Source organism: Strigops habroptila, chromosome 8, assembly GCF_004027225.2.
Source record: "Strigops habroptila isolate Jane chromosome 8, bStrHab1.2.pri, whole genome shotgun sequence".
Lineage (NCBI taxonomy): Eukaryota > Metazoa > Chordata > Aves > Psittaciformes > Psittacidae > Strigops > Strigops habroptila.
This window is the reverse complement of record NC_044284.2, coordinates 57,522,331-57,538,666: the sequence shown is the minus strand read 5'-3', so window position 1 is coordinate 57,538,666 and position 16,336 is coordinate 57,522,331. Positions and strand designations below refer to the sequence as shown.

General features: G+C 49.9%; 1 protein-coding gene across 4 annotated transcripts in view; it reads left to right on the top strand.

Annotated features, from left to right (window-relative positions):
• The window catches only part of SSBP3 (single stranded DNA binding protein 3), a 55,651-nt gene extending 42,853 nt beyond the window's left edge, over window positions 1-12,798 (top strand). The window contains exons 6-18 of one of the 4 annotated variants that reach the window (XM_030494025.2): window positions 1,167-1,247; window positions 2,001-2,060; window positions 4,082-4,148; window positions 4,256-4,332; window positions 7,470-7,534; window positions 7,643-7,691; window positions 8,067-8,102; window positions 8,291-8,345; window positions 8,827-8,897; window positions 9,523-9,601; window positions 9,832-9,860; window positions 10,043-10,144; window positions 10,765-12,798. In XM_030494025.2, the coding sequence (XP_030349885.1) occupies window positions 1,167-1,247; window positions 2,001-2,060; window positions 4,082-4,148; window positions 4,256-4,332; window positions 7,470-7,534; window positions 7,643-7,691; window positions 8,067-8,102; window positions 8,291-8,345; window positions 8,827-8,897; window positions 9,523-9,601; window positions 9,832-9,860; window positions 10,043-10,144; window positions 10,765-10,896 (903 nt within the window). In that variant the 3' untranslated portion in view covers window positions 10,897-12,798. Of the gene's footprint in view, window positions 1-1,166; window positions 1,248-2,000; window positions 2,061-4,081; window positions 4,149-4,255; window positions 4,333-7,469; window positions 7,535-7,642; window positions 7,692-8,066; window positions 8,103-8,290; window positions 8,346-8,826; window positions 8,898-9,522; window positions 9,602-9,831; window positions 9,861-10,042; window positions 10,145-10,709 lie in introns of all 4 variants that reach the window. The other 3 variants (XM_030494027.2, XM_030494029.1, XM_030494026.2) reach the window with 3 other exon arrangements.
• Window positions 12,799-16,336: the final 3,538 nt, after the last annotated feature.

The following is a 16,336-nucleotide window of genomic DNA, read 5'->3' as shown; positions in this document are numbered from 1 at the left end:
CCTTCCCTGTACTGTTAATTAGGGGACCCTCTAATCAGTACCATTATCACAGTGGTATTCATGTTTAGGAAAGCTGCTAAACAAATGCTTGCAAAATTGCTAAATGGCTAATTAATGTCTGTTAATTAAGAAAATTGCTCATGGTAACAAACCATGCCATTGCTGGCAGCAGCTAGAAGGCGAACACTTGTTGAAATTAGTAACGAGGCAGGTAGAGAACATCTGCTCCGGCGCCGGTCCTGGAGCCTGCCGTCGCTTCCCATCACCTACTGACAAAGCTCGTTTGCTTTCACTACCAATTACACCTCCTTTGACTCAAAAAAATCCCTTTTTTTTCCCCTTTATGTTAACACGCACCGGTATATTCTTGCACTGAGCTCGTGGCTTTTCCAAGCATTCCGTGCTTTTAAGGGAAATTTAAAGTAAAAAGCAAAAAAGTGGGTGTTCAAGCCCAAAATGTCAGCGGCTGCTGCATTGCAGCCTTAAACCTGCACCGACTAATCTCTCCTTTTTTCCCCCACCCCTAGACATCCTTTCTTTGCTCGCAAGCCATTTTACTCGAATCCTTAGGGAATCCACCTCAAGGAAGGATGTTGCATCCCTACAGCCTGGCGATGCAGCCCCGGTTGTGCCGGCTAAACGCTGCCCAGGCGTTGGGACTTGCTCCTCATCCTCTCCAGCACTTCCAGTGAACCACTGTCAAACCCCCCCCTAAAAAACGGAGGTGTTTCCAACCTTTGGGATGAGAGAGGAAAACAATGATTTTTTTTCTTTTTAGGTTTGGGGGTGTTTTTTGTATTTCCCCAACCTCTTTGGTCCTCTCCTGTATATTTTTTTTCTTCCTGGTTGCACGCCCTTGCAAAGTGTTTCCCTGTTGTGTTTCTCATTGCAGACTTGGTTGAACTACCGGACTATTTACGATGTGGCTGCTGTATTTTGACAGATGTTCTGATTTTGGATATATATTTTTAATTTTTTTTTCATATCTCATTATTCATTGTTCAGCTACAAATGAATAGAAACTCAATTGAAAAAAAAAAAAGAGATGAAAAAATGGGAGAACTGACTCCCTGACAAAACAGGTCCACCCGTCAATCCTTTTTTTAGCTCTTTTCTGCGCTTTCATGTGCTAATCTATAACCTCCTTCTACTGTCTGACCTCACAGGGACCGCCTGGGTCACAGCCCTCGCCACACGCACAGCCTCCACCCCACAATCCTAACAGCATGATGGGACCCCACAGTCAGGTAAAGACACTAGCGATGGGTAGGGCTGTGAACTGGGACGTGCGCTCGATTTGCTTTTTCTTCCCCCCCTCTATAAGCATGCTGGGCAGCGGGAACCCGCTCCCCCCGGGGAGCATCCCCCCGGGCATCCCAGCTCTGAAGCACAATGTTGGTTTTTTTCCCCCTTTTTTTGTGGTGTTTTTTTCTTTCCCTTTTTTTGGATGTGCAGTTGTCAATGGACTGAGAAGTCAATCGTGGGTATCAGACTGTTTTACCTTCCCAAGGTAGCCTGAGAAATTTAACTTGATGTGGGTTTTTAAGCTTCTGTTAGTAGCAGCAAAAAAAAGTAACTTTAAATCTTTCCTCTGGTTTTTTATCAGTACTTAGCACTGGGGTTTTTTTTGTGTGTGCGTGTCTGTATGTGCTTATTTGCCACTTTTTTTTATATACCTCTATATATTTAAACCTGAACAGTACCTAACACTCAGGGTTTCCCATGCACTGATTTTAACAGCCTCACCTAGTATTGCCGATGTCAAACAATAAACCTACAGAGAAACTGTTTAAAAAAAAAAAAAAGGACTCCGGACACCTTTTTTCTTTTCATTTTTATTTTTTTTTTTTTCCTTTTGAAACTTGTAACTTTTTTAAAGAGGATGTCTCCAGAAAACACCAAACTCACACAAACACGGTGTGTACAGTCTAACCGGCGTGCGTGGGGAGCGTGCTGCCTCCCCGCAGCTCGGCCCTCACCTCCCTTTTGTGTCCCCGCAGCCGTTCATGTCGCCGCGCTACGCCGGAGGTCCCCGGCCCCCCATCAGGATGGGCAACCAGGTACTGTGCTCCCTGCCGGCGGGTTTCCTAGGGATGGCTTTTGTTTGGGATGGGGGGGACAAAGGGCAGGTATCCTGAAGGTGCTCCTTGGGTTCGGATGGCAAGCATCGCATTGCCTCCATCGGGCATCCTCTGTTTTCTTGGTGCTGTCACATAACCGTGGTATTTTCATGCTATTTTGAGGCTCAGGCATATCCAGGGTGGGGAAGAGGCTGCTTTTTATTTGTGGTGTTTGCAGCGTGCTTGCTGCCCAGCTGGATTTTCCCTGCAATCACAGAAAATTAAAGCAATGGAGATAATCCCGCTGCTGGGTCGAGTGAGCGCTTGGATCAGCGGCGGGGTCAAGCGGGGCAGGTCACTGCTGAATTTTTTGGGTTGGGTTTTATCCTCTTATCCCAGCTTAAACAAGGGCAGTTTGTTTCTGGCCTTACGGACAGAGGCTTCCACCCCACGCGCTGCCTGAACGCGTGGCCTTTGGGTGAGGAATTCATCTCCTTCCCAATGATGCCATGCAGATCCATAGGGTAATGGTCAAACCAGGGGTTGTTTGCCATGAAAGAAAGCCTGTAATTCCTTTGAGGAGCAAAGGTGACTGTGTAAAAGTTATCTTGGAAGCTTGTTTTTTGGCTAGCAGCATAATTTTTATATAGCTCTTATTAGCAGAAAGAGTGGGATAGTCAGGAAATAGGATGTAGCAGCTTGCTTCGTGTTTGTGCTTGCTGGATTTGAGACTTGAATCGCTGGAGCTTGCTAAATGATGGGGAGACAGTTGAGATGGAGCTGAGAAAAAACTCAGTGGGGGTTGATGTAGGACCCCCAAGCCTGACTGGGCTGGAAGAGCCTCCCACCCAGGGCACTGGTGGTTGTTTTAGTGAGGTATTAATTGACTGCACCTCCTCACGGGGCAGTTTTAATGGGACCTCGTCCTGCTGTGGTCCTGGGCTCATCCCAAGCCCTGCTGGATGTGAGCACAGTGAGCTGGGGCAGGCAGGTGACTGGTTTGGGGGGGCTGGTCAAGCATCCAGGAATGGGTAAAGTTAATGAGAAGGATTTAATTCTTTCCCTCCGAACACCACGTATAAAACACAGGTTTGTACCTACGCAGAGCTCAGCAAGGTTATGGTCACATCCAGAGGGACAAGAGGAATAAATAGGCAGGCAGGAAGGTCAGACAGCACAAGTGTAAATACCCATCTCTACAGCCCCTCCTGGTTTATCTTCCTCCTGCTGCCAAGCTTCCAGGCTGCAAAAAACAAGGGATTGGGCAGACTGTGCCTTGGCATAGCTATGTGCACCCTGTGCCTGCGCTGCGCTCCAGCAGTGGGATCCATCCTGTGTCGGCATTCAAATAAAAGGCAGTGCTGTAGCAAAACTGTTTACAGTTTGCTTCCCCCAGGCAGATGGTATCTGCGATTTTCTGCCCCTTTATCTGTTCAGAGCAGCCTTTGAACTTTAAATAGCGTGTTGGCTGAGCAGAAACCTGGGTTTGGGGAGGGGGAGCATCCGCCTTCCCCTCTGCCTGCATGGGGACAGGTCTGAATGCTGGTCTGCTGCAAATGGAGCATCTCCCCACTTTAACATGTACAGTTGGGACCTGGTGGTGTGTGAATACTGGGAGCTGCACTGCTGGTCTCCTTTCCCTGCCAGCTTTGACACCTCTGCTCCGTGCAGCCTGGGCTTCCCCCTGCTTCCATAAAATACAGCAGCCTGACATTGCACAAGCTGTGGGGAGAGAAGGAAGCACTGGTGACTTACATGTTTTCTAGAGGGTGTTTGTGAAAGGAAAGGGGAGGCAAACACACAGAGGCTGTAGGAAGATACGACCAGGATGCAGTGGGATGCAGTGGGATGTGGGATGCTCAGGCAGCCACAGGTCATGCTGCAGCAGGAGGGATGGTGCATCCAAGGGAGCACACTGAGGAGCCCAGTGAAAGCCTAAAGCCTCAACCCAAATCTATCTCTGGGGGCTGCATTTTAGCAATTACTGTGTTTTTTTACTCTTCCTTCCCTTGCTTTCACAGCCCCCGGGCGCCGTTCCCGGTACACAGCCATTGCTGCCCAATTCGATGGATCCCACGCGACAGCAAGGTAAACCCAGCGGAGGAGGGTTGAATGCTAACCTTTCTCATTCCCTGTTAATTTGGGACCCAGAGTGGTTGCTGTGCCATGTAACACCCCTGCTTTCCTCCCAACAGGGCACCCTAACATGGGCGGCCCCATGCAAAGGATGAATCCTCCGCGAGGGATGGGCCCCATGGGTCCCGGTCCACAGGTAAGCCCAGCACCAAAGAGCATCTTACAGGCTCCATCAAAACAACCTCTTGAGGCTCAAAGGGCTGGGAGTTCCCCCCCACACCCTGTCCCCCCATTAGTGTTAATGTGTTTTACATTAGTCTTGCATCTGGAAATCCCTCCTTTTAACATGAGAGAGGTCTTTGGAGCTCATTAAGGGTATTGCAACATTCCTCCTGCCCTTCCGTCAAAGGGGATGGCACTTAGTGCCGCACCGGAGCAGCCTTTGAGTGCATTACACTGGCTGCTTGGGAAATAGTTCCGACCCTAACAGCAGGAAAAGGAAAGGAGGCTTGCATTAAAAATAAATAAATAAAAAGGAATGGGAAAGATCCTTTTAGCAGGGGAATAAGGCTTTCCCCTGCGAGGTTTCCCCTCCGCCTGCCTGCTTGAGCTCTCTATTTCAGGAAAGGGGAGTAAACTCTTGAAATTAAGCAGATCTGGGTTAATATATGCCGTCTTTTCCATTGATTCACTTTACGGAGTGGCTTGTTGTTGACTCACTCCTGTTTGTTCCTTCTACGAGACTTCAAAACCAGATTATCATATTTTGGTTGGAGGTTTATCCTCTCTGCATCGTCGCCTACGTCGAGTTTGTAGCACGAGGATCAGAGTCTGTCAAGAGACGAGCGGGTGCGCTGGAGTTTTGTTTTGTTTTTCCCCCAGAGACTGTTGAGATAAGTGAATATTGTGTAAAGAGGGAGTTTGTGTCATCTCTTCTTAACACCAGCCTGAGGATGCTGCTTAGGGATGCCCGGCCACGTCGGCAGGATCCACCCTAGGGCAAGGGGATAAAACCTGCGCGAGCATCATTCCACGGACGAGCCCTCCGATAGCGCCAGTGCTGTGCTTCAAATCCTCCTTTCCTGGAGGATTGCACCCAAGAAGAAGATGGCATTTGTCAGCGTGGCCTGTGCCAAGGCGAGCGGCGGCGCTTGCCTGGGGGAGGCTGCTCGCTTTCCCACTTGCAGAGCTCGCAGTGAAACTTGGAAGCGGCGAGCGCGCGTTGAGCGCCGCGTGGGATGGTGGCGGCTCCGGGAGCCGCGGGAGTTGTGAATGTTCAGGGCTTTATTTTTGACTCCGACGTTCCCTGTGTACGTACATTGGGGAGAGGGAAGGGGGGGGGGGTGCGGTTTGAAGGCTGGGCTGGAGAAGAGCTGGGCTTCCCAATCTGGCACCCACGGGCGCTGCCTCCTCACAGCCATCCGGGAGCCAGCGCCTGTGCAGGCAGCCACCAGAAATAACATAGAACTGCTTGGGTTGGAAAAGACCTATAAGATCATTAAGTCCAACCGTTCCCCAGCACTGTCGAGGCCACCCCTAACCCATGTCACTGGGGGCCTCATCTACACGGTTTTTGAGCACTTGAGGGATGATGATCCCACCACTGCCCTGGTCAGCCTGTTCCAATGCCTGACCACCCTTTGGGGAACACATTGTTCCTAATACCCAATCTAAATCTCCCCTTGTGCAGCTTGAGGCCCTTTCCTATTGTCCTATCACTTGTTACGTGGGAGAAGAGACCAGCCACTATATCCTATATACCATACCAAACAAAGCCCAGCAGCTCCTCACACCATGCATGCCCAGGCCTTTTTTATTTCTTTAAGCTTTGCATCAGGACCTTTGTAAACATCCTTAAATTATTCCAGAGGACTGCAGAGCATCCAGCCAGGACATCCCGGCATCCTGACAACAGCTACTCATTACGCACCAAGGATGAATCATCCCTTACAGCTGATCCCCGCTGCCTTTTTCCCTTTAATAGTCACAATTTCAGCTCTGCAGAAGCCAGCGTTAGGTTTGCCAGTGCCTCTTGTGAAGGGTGTTTGTAGCTCGCTGGGTTTCAGCGGTGTCTTGCCGGAGCCCGGCATCCAGGTCGCTCGGCACAGCTGCGTTCCCTCCCCACCCTCCATGAGCATCTTTCAGCTGGCTTCGTTTTCCAGCCTTTCAGCTCCAATTAAAAACGCTTAGCTTTCTTTTCCTTAAAAAAAAAAGGGGGGGTTGATGCTGCTATTCAGTGTAAATGGCTGGAATTTCAGTCAATTAAGGACTTGCCGGTAATTTGTTTGGGGAAAACCCTTTTCTGCCTCTTCAAAACAAACTTGGCGATGCCCTCAGCAGAGCACCGTGCTCCGGTGCATCCATAAATCCAGGGGAGATCGATGGCGCTGAAGTATTGCTCTTAAAATCGAGCTTGGAGCGCTTTGAGGGGCTTCTAATTAAGAAGCGGCCGTTCATCCCCCCTCCTGCCCTAGCGATTTTTGCTCTAAATGGCAGAAATACAGCCCAAAAAGATGCATCGCTGGAGGAAGGTGGGAAGGGAGGAGCGGCAGCGTGACCTAAATCTGGCTGCACATCACCCAGAGGGCACAGGGAGCAAAGCAGACCAAATGGAGCACGGAATTCGGGGGATTCCTCTTCCTTCACTGCCTTGGGCTTGGCTTTGTACTAGAGCTGGGTTTAGGAGATGAGGGACGCAGATCTGAGGCTCCTGGTCCCAGCTGGAGGCGAAGCCAGGGTGGAATAAGCCAGGAGAGGAGCCCCGAGGGGCTGCCTGCCCTCGCCTGCTCCCCGTGGCTGCAGACCCGCTCCAGGGGAAGCAACGGGAAAACAAGTCTGGCTTGGTTTTCCCTGCTCCAGCCATCATCCTGGGAGCAGGGGATGCTCCATCTTGGAGGGGAGCTCACGCAGCCTTTTCCCATCCTTATGGTGCAGCAATAACCTCCCAAGCAACGCTTTCTATTTTCTTCCTGCCCCTGTTTTCTCCTGCACAAACAGACAAGCCCAAAGGGCTGCTGTTGGCGCCTGGGGGCTGTGAGCAGGCTTGTCTCCTGGAGCTGGGAGGAGGCTGTTTTCCCTCCACCAGCATGGCATCAGAGACCAGGGGGCACTTTGGGGCTCAGCCTGGCTCCCTTCCATATTCCTGGGGTTTATTATAAACACAATTGCTAATTGCCTCCACATTCATCATCATCATCTAATAGATATTTTTAAAGCTCGTTTTTGCGAACTAACCCTCTTGGGTTTGTGTTTGTTTGGGGTTTTTTTCCCTTCTCTTGTCTTCTCTGGTTTCCCTTCCCTTTATGGCAGACTGACCCTTGGTTATCGTTGCAGAACTACGGCAGCGGCATGAGACCTCCACCCAACTCCCTAGGTCCCGGCATGCCTGGAATTAACATGTAAGGCAAATCCCTTGGGATGTTTGGCTGCCAACACAGGTCTTGCAGGACTGTACAGATAAAAACACAACTTATCTTTTCTTTTCCCCTGTTTCATTCTGACCCCAGGGGGCCGGGAGCCGGGAGACCGTGGCCGAACCCCAGCAGTGCTAACTCAGTGAGTATCATAGAAACATACAGTCATGGTTTGGGTTGGAAAGGACCTTAATCTCATCCAGTTCCAACCCCCAGCCATGGGCAGGGACGCCTCACACTAGACCATGTCACCCAAGACTCTGTCCAACATCCTGCTGCTCCTCATTAGCTGAATCCTGCTAATTAGAGGGGGCTCCCCAACCTCGTGTTCAGGAGTTGCATCTAAAGCCTAAACCCTGCTCCTCTGTGGGGTGCAGCTGGGGCTGGTGGGCCCTGGGACCCCCATGCTGGCTGGGCTGGGGGGGCAGTGGGGACTTTTGGCTGTGCCCACTGGGCTCCAGCCCTTGGGAGCCCCCCGTGCACCCCACGGCTGAACCTGGCTCTCTTCTCTCTATAGATCCCATACTCTTCTTCATCGCCTGGTACATACGTGGTGAGTCCTCCAGCTCCGTCTGTCCATCCTGTTGTCGGGGTGCAGAGACGTTATTGCTCAGGGAATCAGTGTGTGTGGTGGGGCTGGGTTTGGGGGTGCAAGGTGCAGCTGTGGGAGGCATTTGAAGACATGGGGAGGTGGGTGATGCTGGTGTTTGCATGGCTGACCCCTGCTTTGTTTCTCCGCAGGGTCCGCCCGGCGGCGGCGGTCCTCCAGGGACACCCATCATGCCCAGTCCTGCAGGTATGAGCCCCCCGAAACTCCCTTCTCCAGTCCCTTTCCTTGCTAGGAAACCCTCATCCCTAGGGATACACCACCGAGCATGGACAACCCCTGCCCAACCAGCAATAACCAACTCATGTAGGTTTTGCCTTTGTGGGGAGCGAGCGGCATGGGCTGCTTGGCTTCAGGATGGCATTTGGGGATATTCCTCTATCCCCCTATGGATTTGGGTGCTTCAGGGCTCGGGGAGGTGAGGAGTGCTACACAGCTGGGAATTACCTCCCCACGCTTCCCAGCCCGGACTTGAATTATTTTTCACAGTTGAATTTCTGTGATTAAAAACTTTGTGGATCTTCATTAAATACAAATTAGCCAGAAAATGGTGGTATTTAGAGGGAATTTTAGGTGATAAAATACAAAAGAATGAGTTCAAGTGGCATGAGTTTGTTTTAATTAAGAAATGAATTAATCACCCGACTTACTGGGCTTCACTGTTCCACAGATTCAACAAATTCAAGTGACAACATCTACACAATGATTAATCCAGTACCGCCCGCAGGCAGTCGATCGAATGTAAGTCTGCTTTCTAATAATTTACATATCAGATACCATAACAAATCATAATTAACTTCATCAGTTGCGAGTAAAGCAGTTTAATTGATTTCAGCCATTTGTTACAAAACAGGAATAAAACAAACCATCAAAAAGCGATTAACTCTTGGGCGACTTTGTTCATTTCTTATGCTTATTAAGAGAGTGGCGGTCCTGCTGCTCCGGCCAAGGTGGTGGCAGCTGCGTGCCCAGCGAGCTGCTGTCTTGTGGGGGATACAAGAGGGTTTAAGTCTCATTAAACATTGGTTGGAGGGAGCCCATAGCATTGCCATGGGTCTACCTGCACCCGTCTGGCCAAATTCTACTTGTTAAGATGGAGCTGGACAGGGTGCTGGGCCATGTTGTCTAGACCATGCTTTCTCCAAGAAAGGTTGATCCTTGAGGTCCCTTCCAACCTGGTAGTCCATGATTTATACACCATGACCTCCCAGATGTGCCCCACAGCCTCAGGGGGTGGATGTGTCCCTCCTCTCGCCCTGCTCCAGAGGAATGGCTGGGATGGGGATGGGGATGCCATCAGGGCCATGGCAGATGTGCAGGGTGGTTTTGTGGCTGATTTTGGGTTTGTCCCCTTCTTCTTCCACAGTTCCCGATGGGCCCCGGCTCTGACGGCCCCATGGGCGGCATGGGTGGCATGGAGCCCCATCACATGAACGGATCGTTAGGTGAGCACCCACACGAGGGGCTGCAGCATTCGCTCCATGGGTGCTGCAGAGCATCCCGGTGCCTGCTCCCATCCTGGCAACAGCCACCAGTTCAGTGCCCCCAGATCAGTTCAGAGCTGATTTGGCTGGAAATCAGACAGGGATCCGGGGGGGAGAAGGGCAGGGGGGCACGGGGACCGTCACTGCATGGTCAGTAATGCTGTTCTCCTTTTGTGTCCCCCGCTACACAGGGTCAGGAGACATAGATGGACTTCCAAAAGTAAGTGAGCTGCAGTGGGTGTATGTGTCCCCTTTTCTCAGCACTGGGGTGCTGGTGTGATCCCAATGGATGGGAACACTTTGGGGGAACATGGCTGGGGCAGGTGGGGCTGTGTCCTTCCCCCGTCGTGTTTTGGGGAGCGCAGGGCCCTGCTCACTGCCTCCCTTCTCCATCTCCTGCAGAATTCTCCAAACAACATAAGTGGCATTAGCAATCCCCCGGGCACTCCAAGAGACGACGGGGAGCTGGGAGGCAACTTTCTCCATTCCTTCCAAAACGACAATGTGAGTGAGGGCCTCCCCTGGGGATGGTGGGATGGTCCCCGGGGTGGCACAGGGGCGGATGGGCTTGGTGGTCAGTGTCTTAAGGACCTGTGAGCTGCTTCAGGACAGAAAGTGGGGAGGAGAAATAGACTGGTGGGTGCAAGTTTGGGTCCTTGGTGGGATGAGGGTGTACAGGTGGAGGGGAGAGGATCCCACAGGATGGAGAGGAGATGGTGCAGATGCAGCCAGCTGTGTTGGCCTGCCTGAATTCAAGGCGCTGTGCGTAGCTGCAGACGTCCCTCCTCCTCTTCCTCTATTAGCAGCATATACACGCATGCATGTTAATTATTTGTTTTTAATTGCATCTCACCCCATACTGTTCTGCTGATTTGTATCCCTGGAAAAGCATGTTACAGAGCAGATTATGCCCTGATAAATACAAGCCTCCAGCATACCCTCTCCTCCTGATTTATTGGATCCAACTAAGTTGCTGTATAGTTGTCATCAGCCATCCTTTGGCATCCCCCTTCGGTGTCTGGGGGTCTGGCCCAGCTGGTTTCTCACCCTGGCTCTGTCTCTCTTCCAGTATTCCCCCAGCATGACGATGAGTGTGTGATTTCCCTCCCCCTCCTCCTCTCCAGGATCAAGAGAGTCAGCTGCCGTTCGGAGGATCTCAACGAATTATGCAAGAAGAAGAAGAAGAAGAAGCTAGGTGTATGGGCAGGGACACGCGTGGCGGGGGACAAAACCCCAGGTTTAGTTTCATGCAATAAAAAGGCTGAACTTTTTATTCCATAAAACATGAAGGACAAAACTTAAAATATTTCAAGACATGACAAGACCCTTCTTTGTGCAGAAGGGTTTATATATGTACATGACACTTCTTTTTGGAAACAAACGGAAGCCTCTAGCACCCAACTCCGATCTCTTTGCTTTGTTCTTTTAAATAAAGACAGAAACCGAACCTGTTGTATGTTTGTGCTGTGCGACACCAGGAAGCTAGTCTAGATATGAAATCTCATGTTGTCTCTGTTGTAGTCATTATTATTTCTTTTTTTTTTTTTTTTAAATAAACTGGACAGTTTACAATGGTGGTTTTCGTTCAGAAGGCCTGTTTTTGGTTGTGTTTTGGGGTGGTTTTCTTTTTCCACTTCCGTTTTTGGTTTGGTTTGGGGGCTTTGGTTTTTGGTTCGTTTTGCAGCACAACGCTTCCTCCTCCAGTTAACAAGATCTGCTTTGGGGAAGAGACTCCACCACCTCGTTCTTTGTTAACGCAGGTGACCCCTTCTAGGATCACATCCTCGAATGAATCGTGATCTTGCTCTCTGTGACTGTGGCATGCACTGTGTTAGTCTTTCCCCCCCTCTCTGAGTACAAGAAGAAATCTCTGTCCCTCCCTTCCCCAGAGCCCTTCAGCTGGTTCATTGCAAACAATTGATTTCTGTTACGATTTTTGTCTTAAATCCACCGAAAGAAAAGGGTTAATCTGACCTGGGACTTGGAAACTGTGATCTCCAGCTAACTTTGGGGGGGTTTATTTGCTTTGGGGGTATTTTGGGGGCAGGGGGGGTATTCTTTTCTTTAGAGATGTGCTCTTGTCAAGGTTTCACTTCTCTATGATTTGGAACTGGATGGAGATATTTTTTAAGGAATTCTTGTTGTTAAGATGTAACCTTGCTATTCTGTAGGCTCGCTCTGTAACAAGGAAATAAAAACTAATGGCAAGCATCGAAGGCCCTTCCTTCTGGTGGGAGAGGAAGGGACACGAGCCAAGGCGGCGGGTTGGGATCTCTGTACATGACACTTACCCTGTAGTTTGGTCTTTGCTTTTTTCTCCAGCTCCCGTTTCTGCTCCATGTATATCATATTCTGTAAAATACTCTCTTCCCTTGGATTTGCCCTTTGTGCGGATTATTGAAAGCATTGTATCTTGTTTCAGTGTTTTTTCTTACCTTGTAGTCTGGTTCGAAAAATTACCCAGAGGGGAAAAAACAATAAGAAAAAAAAAAAAATAATTATTCTACATTGTAGTTTGTGTACGATATTTGTTGATAATGTTTTATTAAAGGGATGTCTTTTTTCCGCACCCCTTCACTGACATGTTTTTGGGGGACATTTGGCTTGTTTTTATTATTCTGACTGCAAGACATGAGATGACAAAACTTTTTTTTTTTATTATTATTATTATTTAGTGTGTAATATGAATTTTGGGGGTCGGGGTTTTTTTTCAATGTTTTGCCTTCTTTTTCCTGGGCATTTTAATTGTGCTTTACCTGTAGAAAGTCGCTGGGGAGGGAGGGGCGGGTGGGATGGGGGGGTCTCATAGTGTCAGTCTCATAGTTACAGTCAGGTTAATATTTCCCATAGAAAGAAATAACAACACAGATTTGTTGCAAATACACCCGGGGGCTCCCCGAGGGGTCACCTCATTTTCCTTTCCCACTTTACATCTTGTTCAGGGTTTGGTTTTTTTTTAAATATATATATATTTTCCTTTTTTTTTTTTTCTCTTTTTCTATTCTGTTCTGACGTGAGGAAACGAAAGGACCGGGTTTAATGTATTTTAAAATGAATAGCTAAATTATTGTCTTCATTGGTATGGGATGGTTTTTTGAATGGTTACGGTTCTCCCCCCTCCCCTCCCCATGCTGTAATAAATATCAACATAAACATTTGATTCCGGTGCTCTGCAGTTTGTTCTGCTCTTTGCTCCCAGACCCAGGGGGTAGCGGGGTATTGGTTTTCAGCCTCTATTTATCATGGACCAAACCCAGGTTTGGGATGCGGGAGCGGAGGTGATGCTGAGCTGAGAGTTCTGGGGGTTCTGGCTGAGGTTGGGAAGGTGGATGGGATTCGGCTGCGGTGCAGGACACGGGAGGTTTGGTTTAATGATGTTCACTTGGTTAAAGTTTTTGGGTTTTTTTAAGCAGTTTGAAACTTTAGGATTTTAGCCCTGTGTGTGGCGGGCTGAGGATGTGCTTGCTGGACCCTTGCCTGCCTGGCTGCAGGCAGACAAGAGCTTTCAGGGGCTAAAAAGAGAAGGATTATTTTTGCATCCTGTTCCCCAGGGTTTCCCCAGTAGAGGCTGGAGGAATTGGGATGCCCCCATCCATCACCGTGCTGGCATCCCATGCAGGGATTGCGGATCAGGGATGCCTTGGGAGAGGAGCTGGATCCTGCTACCTCTCGTTGCTGGGGTCCGGTACTGCTGGGAGGTGAGCAAGGGAAGGGAAAGGGAGATGAGTGTCACCTTCAAAAATAGATATATGCATCTATAGGCTTGCAATGGGGTCTGCTGATGCCCACCTTGTGCAAGGCTGTCTGTGGTGCCAGGGATGTGTGTGTGTGCACCTTTGCAAGATCAAACTTGGCTCCAGGAGATGCTGGAGACGGAGCAGTCCAGGAGAGGTTGACCTGGCACCCCAACTGGTTGACCAGGCACCCCAATTGGCAGCATCAGCAGTGTTTGGGGAGATATTGGGACTTTTTAGGATTTTAGCTGGGTGGTTGCAAGTGCCGGGGGCCTGGAACACTCCCGGGAGCTGCTGTCTGAGGCTTGTTCTCTGCTTTGACTAGTCCAGGCAGGATAGGGCTGGCTGCGATCCGCAGCTTCGCTCCCTCCTTGCGGGAATGTTGTTCAAGTGTGGGCTGCGGGCTTGGGGGGCTTTGAGCTACCCTGGAGCTCTGCCCATCCTGGGGGATGCTCCCAGGACTCCACAGCCACGTCACTGCTGCAATTCCAAGAGCATGCAGTCACGGATGCTGGTGGAGCAGAAGGGTGAGGAGGCAAAGTGTTGGGAACCACCCAGAAACATCATCGTGCCTGCAGAGCTCATTAGCATGTAATTAATGGTGGGGCCGAGGAGCTCGGTGTGTCTGCACCCTTTGCTGCCTGTGCAGGTTTAGCACCACTGGCATCCTGGTGCAGGGTCTGCAGCCATGCCCCAGTGTGGGTTTTGGTCCAGGCAATCCCATCCCTCAGGGCTTTGCACAAAGTAACGTGTGATCATTCTCTGTCATTTGGAAACATGACCCCAAGTGTAATTAGTGATGCTGATGAGGCCCTCAGGCTTTCTGAGGCCATTCCTGCCCATCCAGGCCCTGCTCAGCCACCAGGAGCAACAGGCAGCATCACTGCATGTGGTGGGTTTATTGCAGGGCATAGGAAAGACCTTCCCATTGGTTCTTCCTGGGTTACAGGCTAATCTTATTAAACATCACCATGAGAAACTGCCAAGTTCCCTCCTCTAAATGCCTCCCGAGCCCAACCTTAGGGATAATTGTCTCCCCCATTAGTTTTCATTAAATTAAATGCAGGAGGAGGATCTGAAGAACCAGGGGCTCCAGTCTGAGCACAGCGTGTGCTTGCTGGCACAATGAGGGCAGCCCGTGGAGTCAGGTTTTGCACCCGGAGTAGTGTGGAGCGATGGAACACCGTGCTCCATCATCCCCTGGGCAGGCTGGGGACCAGATCCTGCACTTGGGGCTGCAGAGCTCTCCTCTGGCCAGACAGGCACCACCAGTCTTCATCTCTGACTCCTGCTGCCCTGTTCTTGCATGTTCTCCTTCCCTGGCTGCAGCTCATTAAAAGTTAATGCCTGGCTCTTGGTCCGTGATGAGGTAATGCCATTCATCTGCTGATGAGCCTTTATAACTTATTGATGCCAACCCAGATGTGCCTTTGTCACCTGTTGCTCTGCTCTTGGTCCCATCTTCTTCAGCTGGGTCAATTCCAGCAGGTCACACTGGAGGAATGAACCACACGCAGCATGCTTAGGAAGGCCAGCAGGACACCATACATGTGAACATGGCTGGCTGTGGTAGTTGCTGCCTGGTTCATGGGCCTTGTACCTGCATCCTTCGATGGACCAACCTGAGGATCCTTCCCAGGTGCCAAGCTGGGAGCCCCACTCTGCCCTCCTTCAGTTCTTCTCCTGGACCTTAGAGGAGCTTACCAAGCACAAGGATCTGCTGCTCCTTCCAGCAACATGTGAGTAACTGCCTCCTCCCTTGCTGCAGGTGAGATCAGCTGTGTCCTGAGCAAACCAGGGTTGAGGTCTCATGTGCTTGTGTACGGTCTCCTCATCTCAAATGGCTTCCTGATGCCTCTTGTAACCTGTTGAAGCCTCATTCCTCTGCTGACTATCCCATGTCTTATTGCTTCTGCCACTTCTCAAAACTGCCTTTGTTCTGCCTCCATCCATCTTTCCCTGTGCTCGTGCTTTGCTCAGTCTTGGAGACACCAGGACTCCACTTGGTTTCTCCTCTTCTATGGCCTGTCCTAATAGAGATATCTTTGTCAAGAGGTAAAAGCATCTAAAAGGGCTTTGGCTCTTTCCATGTAGACCATCTTCACGGATTCCCACATCCCTAGAAGCGTGTGAGGTGTGCCATTTCCCCACAGCCACTCTTCTACCAGGCTTCCTCAGTGAAACCACCCTGCTCAGGAATGCTAATGCTGTGGCTGCCTGCTCTGCAGGGCTTCACCCAAGACCAGGAATGACCCAAAGCTGGAAAGGTGAGGGGATGCTGTGAGGGAACAGTCCTAGCGCTGTTCTGCAGGGTCTGTGTGGCACAGCAGAGAGCCAACAGCCTGAGGAACAAGCACCAAACAGTCTCCACAAGTGTATTAAAATATATTTCTAAATAACTGGTGCAAATTACAGATCTGAGCAGATTCAAAGCGATAATTTGAATTAGGGATCCCTTGAGCAGGCAGAATTAACGTGATTTAGATCAGTGCATTATTATGGCTCTTTTGAGCCTTCTCTCCTAACTACTGAGGGATTCGTTAATTTAACCTGCAGCCGATGCACCCCAAATTACTGGGTCCAAGTGTTGATCTTAGATTGGAGTAGTGAAAAACCTTGTTTTCTGAAACCTGCAGGAATAGAGCAGGTTGAATAGAGATGGATTGAGACTGGAACACACAACTGGGGTGTTCATCCAGATGGTCAGAGAAGATCACAAAGCACAGACCAGTCTCTGACACAGGATGCTGCGAAGTGAGATGAATTTCTTGGAAATATGCTCTTTCCACACCTTAAAATAGCACAGGCTGTCCTATTCCTTCCCATGTGCTGGAGGGTAGCGGTGCAGAACTGCAAAACATTCTACATTTGGCTGGAGCTAATTTAGCTTTCATTTTACAGCAAACCACACTAATCCCCCCATCTTAAAAAGAATACGCTTCCTGCTCAGTTAACTCTGTGT